Source organism: Zingiber officinale, chromosome 1B (assembly GCF_018446385.1).
Source record: "Zingiber officinale cultivar Zhangliang chromosome 1B, Zo_v1.1, whole genome shotgun sequence".
In the NCBI taxonomy this organism is placed as follows: domain Eukaryota; kingdom Viridiplantae; phylum Streptophyta; class Magnoliopsida; order Zingiberales; family Zingiberaceae; genus Zingiber; species Zingiber officinale.
In genome coordinates this window covers 96,857,927-96,867,707 of record NC_055986.1, presented here as the reverse complement: position 1 = coordinate 96,867,707, position 9,781 = coordinate 96,857,927, and the positions used below count along the sequence as shown (strand labels likewise).

At 38.3% G+C, this 9,781-nt stretch overlaps 1 protein-coding gene across 1 annotated transcript; it reads left to right on the top strand.

Annotated features, from left to right (window-relative positions):
- The first annotated feature begins 5,437 nt into the window (after positions 1-5,437).
- Positions 5,438-7,382, top strand: LOC122040205 (wall-associated receptor kinase-like 2). Its single transcript, XM_042599551.1, has 2 exons — positions 5,438-5,612; positions 6,229-7,382. The coding sequence occupies exons 1-2, from the start codon at positions 5,438-5,440 to the stop codon at positions 7,380-7,382; spliced, it is 1,329 nt and encodes a 442-aa protein (XP_042455485.1).
- The last annotated feature ends 2,399 nt before the right edge of the window (positions 7,383-9,781 follow it).

Genomic DNA, 9,781 nt, shown 5'->3' with positions numbered 1-9,781 from the left:
ATCCCTCATAGAAGTACATAATCAGTAGTTGATCGCTTATCTGGTGCTGAGGGCAACTAGCAACAAGTCTTTTAAATCTATCCCAATAATCTTGAAACGGTTCTCCTATGAATTGTTGGATTCCACAAATACTCCTCTGAATATCTGTGATCCTAGAAACAGGAAAGAACCTCGCCAGAAATAATTTCTTCACCTCGATCCAACTAGCAATTGAATTGGGTGGGAGACAATACAACCAATCTTTTGCTAAATCTACTATTGAAAATGGAAATGCTCTAAGTCTAACATCTTCTTCTGATATGCCAAGTGGGTTCCATGAAGAACAAATCATCTCCAAATCATGCAGATGTCTGTTGGGATCTTCACCTGAAAGTCCATGAAACTTCGGTAATAGATGTACTATTTTCCATAGCTCGAAGTCTACTTCCAAATCAGAATATCTAATGCAAAATGAATCAACTGATAAATCTGGTGCCCAAAATTCTCTGAGAGTCTTTTCAGTGTTCTTCTTCATTTTGCTTGACAAATCTGAAGGTCTGATCACACTGAATCTTTAAAGCTGCTGATAACACACAGATTTCCTGGTCTTTCCTGAAACACTCATGCAAATACCATCAAAAGACACAGGAAATAGACAAGATAACACACATGCATACAAGAGATGAAATAATTAAGCCCCAAACAATATTTTTAAATTTTTGCAACCACAAAAATAGAAACAAGAAAAGAGAGAAAATAGAGAAACAATCCTAAGATTACCAAACACCGCTACTTGTCTCCCCGACAACGGCGCCAATTTGATTACGACCCAATTTTGTCGTGAATTGGACATCAAACCATGAAGTACCAAACCCCTCCTAAGCTAATGTAGCATAGGAATGACTCGGGTCGTCCGCCAACGAAAGCAACGATAGGATGGTAAACTTAGGATCGTATGTTATTTTTATTTTTTGGGAGGTTTTCAATATGGAAAAGGGGGTTTGGATTTTGATTCTAAATCTAAGAAATGAAAAACAGAACAAGAAAGAAACTAATCTAATGCTAGAATGAAATTTAACTAGGTGTCAATAATTAATCCATAACGCATTGTCACTCTACGCTATGGGTTAACTATCAACACAATTAAACTAAGGATCGAAATAGTGAAGCATCAAATGAAATCTAATCTAAATAATGGAAGACAATGCAAGTAATAAAGCTATGTCTACTCTAACTAACCATTGAAGATTTTCCTACATCGCATTGTCACGCTACGATACAAGAATATCTATCAATGGGAATAACATGAAACATAACAAAGAACTCAAACATGCATAAAGAAAGCAACAATCAAACAAAGACAATTGATTAAACAAACTTAACAGTAATTAAACAAAACCTAATTATGCATAAAAGCTAAACTTGTACCACATTGTCACCCTATGATACAAGATCAACAATCATACATAATGAACTAAACAAAGTACCAAAACTAATTAGCATGCATCATAAGTAGATCTAACACGAAATTAAGCTAACAACTACACATTAAACAAACATAAGAACTTAACTACAAAATTAAACAAGAACAACAAATAAATCCTAGTTAACCAATCCAATCCTCCACGATCATACACCAAGCCAACTACCCTTCGCTGTCACACAAAGGGCCCGGATCTAGAACGCCGGCACCGGTGAACAGCAAACTCAACTACTGCTCCTGATCATGACTGGAAATTGATACACAATTTGAAATGGAGCTTGCTTCTCCCGGAATTGGACACACTAAGATTGCTGGAATCATGCCAATCTTTGGAACACCGTCAATGGAAGTCCACAGCACTGCTCAGTGATGGAAGAAGGAGAAATTCGCCGGAGAAGAAGAATCTGTAGGCTGTCCCCTGTTGGAACCCGCTGCTTTCGGAACGCCGTCCGCAGGTAGATGTCCGCTGAGGTAGGGATGAAGAAGGACTACCTTGCCGGAGGAGAACGCTCCGCCGTCAAGAGAACCCTAGACCCAAGCCGCTGTCCACTCAAAGAAGTCGTTGAGGTTGCTGCCGTCGCCGCTTGGAGCAGATTGGAGAAGAGGAGGTTGGTTGTGGAGGACCGGCCGGCCGACCGGCGGCAAAGGAAGAGAAGAGTAGCCGCCGGGCGGTGGTGAGGAGAAGAAAGGAGAAGGAGGCGCGGTGCCCTAGCTCCGCGCGAGAAAAGGATCGCGAGAGAAGAGGAGGGACTCGGCATTGTGCCGTGCGGGTGAGAAAGAGGAGTTTCTTAACGGGTTTGGATCTTGGATTTTGAGTTGAGAGTTTGAGTGAGATCCGGATCCGGATCCATTAAGAGGATGAAATTGGGCTTTTATAATCGGGCTTTAAGAGTGGCTTGAGAATTGGGTTGGGTTGTTTTGAAATTGGGTTCCTCTCTTATCCAAATTGAATTGAAGTTTTGAATGAACCCTTGGATGCCTTGATCTTTATGAACGGCCCAGATTATTTTAAATCTTGATGGAGGACTGGATGATTAGATCTGAGTGAAGGAGCAGGATCTCACTGGACCAGGATCGACGGCTCATATTAATTCAGCTTGATCTCCTCCGTTTAACCTCCAAATCAAGTTAGATTTGATCCGACTCAACCCTAATCCATGGCTCTTTGAATTTCCTACAAAACCAAAATAAAAACATGCGATTAAATTCCATAATTGTAGGAAATTTACATTTAAATCCAAAATAAATCCTACTCACAAAATATAATATAAGCACAAAAATAAGCATATGAGAAGGTAAAAACGCTAAGTATAAGAGCCAAAATAATACACAAAAATACCCATTATCAACTCCCCCACACTTATTCTTGCTCGTCTCGAGCATGTAAATAAAACAAGAAAATAACTAAGATGCATTCCCTACCCACTCGGTCTCGCCATCGCGTGTGAGACGGCTGACTGGCGTCAGGGGTGACCATGTCATATTGCATCATATGCACGGATTGCATTCTTTATGATTGATGCATTTTGGTGAGTGCATATGATTGACATGCATACAGGATACATGCTTTTGCTCTGACTATTTTTATCTGTGTATGTTCACAGTCAATTGCACAAGCCTCGCAGGTGAGTACAGTTTATTTCAGTTATGCATTTTCTTATTATTCTTGCTATAGACTGTACTTTATGCCTATTGCTGGTTATTACAGTTTATTTCAGCTATGCATATCTCATATATCGTTAGAGATCAGATCGTTGGTTGTCTGTTAGGAAACGCATCTTGTAGGCTCTATGATTTAGTTTACTGTACCATAGGATGTTACTGGTGGTTATATGTTGCTGTACATATCTATTGGATTACCTGCTGAGTTCTTTGAACTCACCCCGTTGTTACTATTTTTCAGGTTGAGGCCATCAGGAGAGATTCCAGTCGCTAGCCCTTTATCGCGAGGATTTCCTGTTGTCGAGATCTATTTTGTTTTTGCATCTTATATACTTGTGATGTGGGTTTTGTATTGTGGACGTTATACCGAACACTTGGGTTTACTACTTTTGGTTTTCCGCTGCGGATATATTTTCATTACTTCGTGGATTTTGTCTTTCTTCGTTGTAGTGGAGTAGGATGTTTACATATATCTTCGAGGATTCTATATCGTTCTTTCTTTATATAACTGCGTGGATTGTTCATATTATATCTGTGTGGAAATGTTGAATATAACTGCGTGGATTGCTTCTTATTTGTATTGTATTATTCCGGCCGTGTGTGGTCGAGGTATAGAGATATATGTATTCTGGATTCATATTGTCACCCGTACAGGGGAGATGCTGCCGAAATTTCTTCGGACAGGGACTACCTGGGGCGTGACAATTTATTTGGAGCATTATGGGTCGTTCATCAAGAATAGGACAGATCTGGACCATCCGTTGAAGATCTGGCCGATCCAACTTAATGGGGAGCAGATCTAAGCCATTGATGAAGATCCAGAAGTTTTGATGTAGATCTGAGTTCATCCAGCCATTGATCCAGTTTAATTAATCTGGGCCGTTCATTGAAGACTGTGCAGATCCGGGCCATCCAGTGATGATCTGATCGATCCGACCTACGGGAGGGTAGATCCAGACCCTAGATCAACATCAGTACATTCAGATCGGAATTTGGATGACTTTTCACTGTTGATTTAGCCCAGAATCATCTCAGTCGTCCATTTCAGATCCAGATCTGATTTAAATCTGAGAAGCTACAGTGAGCTTCTTCGTCGACTCCACAGCGCGCAGCAGCCTCGTCCTCGCGGCAATCTTCCGGATTTCGACCCCTTTCTCTTCTCCAATCAATCTCCCGAGCTTCTATCTTGGTGGTGAGCTTCTCGGCGGCGACATCCCGATCATCTGGAGCCATCGGAGAGTGTTCTCTCCGGTGGAATTTGGCTTGCGGCATCTTCCTTTTCCAGCTCGATTTGGCGGTGGTCCTCCAAATCCAAGCTCCGATTCCCATCAGCAACATTCGGAGGTGGTCTTCCGGTGTTCCTGAGCTTCACTCGACGTTCATCCGCGTTCCACAGCCTTCCATCATATCCAGAGGCAGATTTCCAGATTTTCGACATTTTCTTGGGTTTAGGGTTGTTTCAGCTCGTCGGGGGTGGTCCGTCGGCGTTTTTGAACCTTCCTTGAGCTGATACGCAGCTGAGACGATCCATTGAGGTCCGGAATTGGGTGGTCACGATTTCGGCCTCTTATGTGACGGCTTGAGTGTGTAGCTTGGTAGATGATTGTGAGAATGGATTGGTTTACATTTTAATTCATTTTGTTATTATTTTTATAGCTTAGCACAGATTACTTTTATGTTTTGTTATATTTTTATGCAAGTAGTTAGCATTTCTTTCCTTGTTGAAGCTTAGTTTAATTTTGATTTGTTGCTTGGTTAAGTGTTTAGAGTTTAAATTCAAGCTAGGGTTTTAATTGGTGTTGTAGATCAGATTTATTTGCATCTTGTATTTCATTCCTTAGTTTAAGAGTGTGTCAATGATTTAATCTCAATGTAGGAGTGACAATGCGTTAAGGTTTGATTGTTGGCACATACATAGGGTTTTAGTTATGCTTTAGATTAATTTCTTTACTACTGTGTTTTCCTTTGTAGATTTATATTCAAAGCTTTAAAACCCCCAACTCCATTTTTTATATCGAAAACCCCAAAAATAGGAATAAAAAGATAATTCTAGATTACATTCTACCGTTGGTTCCTCTGATCGATCCTGGGCTCGTTACTACAACATTATTACGAAATTAAGGGGTTCAGTGAAATATACATTTGTACAATTTGATTAGCGGATTTGATAACCATGATTTTATTGTATTATTTTGATTCATATATGCATGGTTTGATTTGATTTCATAGGTTAAAATCATGATTACATCACATTTTGGTCACTATTCGGAAAATAGTGGTTCACATTTCACTTCCTTGAAGTATTAGAGGATCATGAATTGGGTAATAGCCAACCAATCTTGCAAGGATGCTGCAAAAGACACGACCACCTTCGCATGTATCCATGAACATAGCTCATGTTTGGATGTAAAAAATGAGGGGTATAGATGCGTATGCAAAGATGGCTACGATGGGAATCCTTACCTTCCTCTTCCTAATGGATGTCAAGGTATAAAAATATCCTTTCTCACGTTTTCCAATATGCTAGCTATATAATTAAATTTTAACCACGTGAGAAAAAAAATTGTAGATTACATAATAGGACAATTAAATATATATACATAGATAGCTATAGATATATAGAACTCTGACTTACGATTTTAGGCTATTATTTTATATAAAATACTGATAAAATTGTAATAATTGAATGTATTTTAAAGAAAATTATATAAAGTTGATTGTGTTCTCTGTTGACTTTAATATATTGATTAATAGGAGCTTCATTATAGTACGTGGTTGTATAATTTATATTTTGATGTATTGATAAAGTGTTATGGAATTTAGATATCAACGAATGCAATTCTTCTCCAAAAGTTTGCACTGGAGATTGTATAAATACAAAAGGAAATTATAGCTGCATATGTCCCACGGGAACATCTGGTGATCCTTATAGAGGAGCATGCCTCTCTCACAAAGGAAATTCTCTTTTACTTGGTACATCTCTATCCCTAGTTCAAAGTAGATTTTATATACTTAAGAAATATTATTTTATGATTGATGTTATGTAAAATTATATGGCAAAATAATTAAAATAAAATAAAAGGCAACGAATCAATTTTGTGCAGGTGTCATTCTTGGCGCTAGCATTGGAACAAGTCTCTTGCTCTTTTGCATAACATTAGTCATTGTATGCAAGAAATGGAAGCAAAGAAATCAACAGAAAATCAAAAAAAGGAATTTTCTAAGGAATCATGGTTTACTACTTCAACAATTAATCTCCGCAAGTGATCATATTGAGGAGAGAACAAGCGTATTTTCTCTTGAAGAAGTAGAAAAGGCAACAAATAATTTCGATGAAACTCGGGTACTTGGAAGGGGAGGCCATGGCACAGTTTACAAAGGGATTCTATCAGATCAACGAATTGTTGCCATAAAAAAGTCAAAAACAGTTAAGACAAGTGAGATTGATCAATTTATAAACGAGGTTGCGGTTCTTTCTCAGATCAATCACAGGAATGTAGTTAAGCTTCTTGGATGTTGTTTAGAAACTGAAGTTCCTTTGTTGATTTATGAATTTATCTCGAACGGAACCCTTTCTGATCATCTGCATGTTTCGCAAGGTGAATCTAAATTATCATGGGATGATCGTCTCAGGATTGCCTCAGAATCTACAGGAGCACTTGTCTATCTACACTCCGCTGCTTCTATGTCTGTCTTTCATAGAGATGTCAAGTCATCAAATATTCTTTTAGATGATACTTTTAAGGCGAAGGTATCGGACTTTGGGGCATCAAGATTTATTCCTCTTGATCAAACACACATAGTTACTGCCATACATGGTACCTTTGGATATATCGATCCAGAGTATTATCAAACTAGTCAGTTGACAGAAAAAAGTGATGTTTATAGTTTTGGAATTATTCTTCTTGAACTTTTAACAGGAAAGAAACCTATCTTCTCAACCAAAAATGGGTTACAACAAAATCTAGCCATGAATTTCCTTCAAGCAACAAGAGAGAACACATTGCTTGATCTTGTGGAAGATCGTGTTTTGCAAGAAGGAACAAAGCAAGAATTTCTTGAAATCAGTAGTTTGATAGAAATTTGCCTGAATTTGAAAGGTACGAAAAGGCCAACAATGAAAGAAGTTGAATATAAATTGCAAAGCATGAGAAAGGTTAGAATGAAAAAGAAAGGCGTTTGTATTCTAGAAGGGAATGAGGATGCTGAATGCTTAGTATGTCGTCTCACTCTTCTTCACAAATGGTGGATGAAATAAGTCAAGGAAATTCTAGGAATTATAGCTTTGAGAAGGAACTTATGTGGTCACAAAATTGCCCTCGTTAATTTGTAATATGTATATGCAAGAATGTGCAATTTGCATCATCTTATTATCATCTTGAGCTTTGTATAAGTAATTTTGTAGACATTGATATATGTATCTTGTGTAATGTATATTTTTATCTTGTCTCCATATATTTATATAAATGAATTCCTAAGTTTCTGAAACTAGAATACAACTCTTATATTTTCAACAATTATATTGCTCACTATAAAATTTTAGTTTTATTCTTTCTATACTACCTCCATGATATTTTATAGTCAATATATTAGCTGTTTTTTTTTTTTTGGAACAGTAAACATATCTAGAAATCAAGAAAGTTACCTAAAAGTTATATGCACCATATGTCTACAAAATGGTAGACATAAGTTTGGACTTTGAGAAACATCCTCTCAATAAAAGACACCTCACTTTCAAAATAAAATCGCAAGCTTGCCATACAAGAAAGATCACATAGGTTACATAAGTTACTACTAAATGGTGAGCCTTTGTCTACCTGTCTTTGTCTTAGAATTGCCTCTTGAAAACTCTAGACAAACTTATCGCCATGTAGATGGCTAGTAGGATGCCCAACCACACTCCCAAACTTTGTCCCAAAGTTGTCTCGTGATGGGGCAATGAAAGAAAATATGATCATTTGACTCCACAGCTTGCTAGCAGAGGCATCACTACTTGTGAGGTTCAAATGCCAATTTGGCCACTGTCCGTAATTGTCGATGACCAATCATCCAACAACAAAAATGATGTTTGGATAGTAGGTCGACTTTCCATACAACTAGTGCCCAAGAGACAGCTGCTGCCCGTGGTTGAAAAAATCGATAGGCATTAGCTATGCAATTCTTCTCTGCTGTTAACCATTCTAAAAGCTTCATGTTAGCCTCCCCATAGCCTCATTCTTGCTACACAATTTGGCCATGAATGTAGACCAACTTATTGATCAAAGGGGAGGCTGACGCTTTGCATTGTCATTGCCATTGCCAAGAATCTACAACCCTGAGGTAATGGTGATGCACCCAACGAACCCAAAGCGAATCCTTCTTAATTTGGATGTTCCATAATGTTCAACATAGCAAAGCGTTATTCCATGCATGCAAGTCCTGAATACTTTTTTGGATAAGCAAATAGTCGCCTATGAGATCAGTGGATGCTTGGTAGACCAAACAAAAGACCGACAAATTTCTTAGAGCTTGTAAATCACCTCACTTGGAAAGCGGAGAATAGATAACCAATAGCATTCAACTCCTTGTAGCCTCAATCATATTAGCTCCAAGCGCCATGCATAAGATAAAGTGTAGTTCAGTCAAGAGATAATTTTCTCAGTCACCGTATCAAGAAGGGATCAATAATTTACAACCCAAAGCTTCGCTATAGCTAAAGGAACACTAGGTTATCTAAAGGGGAAGGTACCCTCTTGAAAATCCATAATTTGTAGAAGTTCACCCTTTGTTTGTTTATCGACACTCGCCATGTAGATATTGGACTTCAAAGGGTTAGCTTGAAGCCTCAATTTGTCCTCAAACTCCTTCAAACAATCGGTGATCATAAAGATGGTGGATGCATCCACCCTTGCAAACATCAAAAGATTATCAACATATGCTAAATGGGTAACTTGAGCCACTTTACAAATAGGATAGAAGTAAAAATCCTCTTGCTCTGATACTACCTTCAATTGCTACAAGAGTGCCTAAAGACAAAGCCCGAATAACAAAGGAGAAAGTACAGGGTCGCCTTGCCACAAGCCATGCCACCTACTAAAGAAGCCATATAAGCTGCCATTAAGGCTAATAGAGTATGAAACCGTGGTGACACATTCATGAATCTAATTATGGAATTGTTGGGAAAACCATAACCAACAAGAGCCGCTATGAGAAAACTCCAATCCACGGTATCAAAAGTCTTCCTCAAGTCCACCTTGATCATGCATCGAGGAGAGATCCGCTTGCGTACATATTTCAAAAATAACTCTTGAGCTAGATAAATGTTCTCACCTATGGAATGACCTTGGATGAAAGCCGCTTGTGCCAGATCCAATTGACAATCCATGACTCCCACTATAAGCACCCTACTAATATTTTGAAGATCACTTTGTAGAAAACCATGCAACAAGATATTGGCCGATAATCATTAACACCGGATGCATGATTGGATTTTGGAACCAAAGCTATCAGTGTGTAGTTCCATTGTTTGAGTAGTTGTCCATGTAGAAAAAAATTCTTGCACTACAACTATGACTTCGGTACCCATTGTTTCCCAAGCGGAGATGTAGAACTTGACATTGTATCCATCCGAACTTGGGACTTTATTCCTCCCAATACTAAAGACCATAGCCCATATTT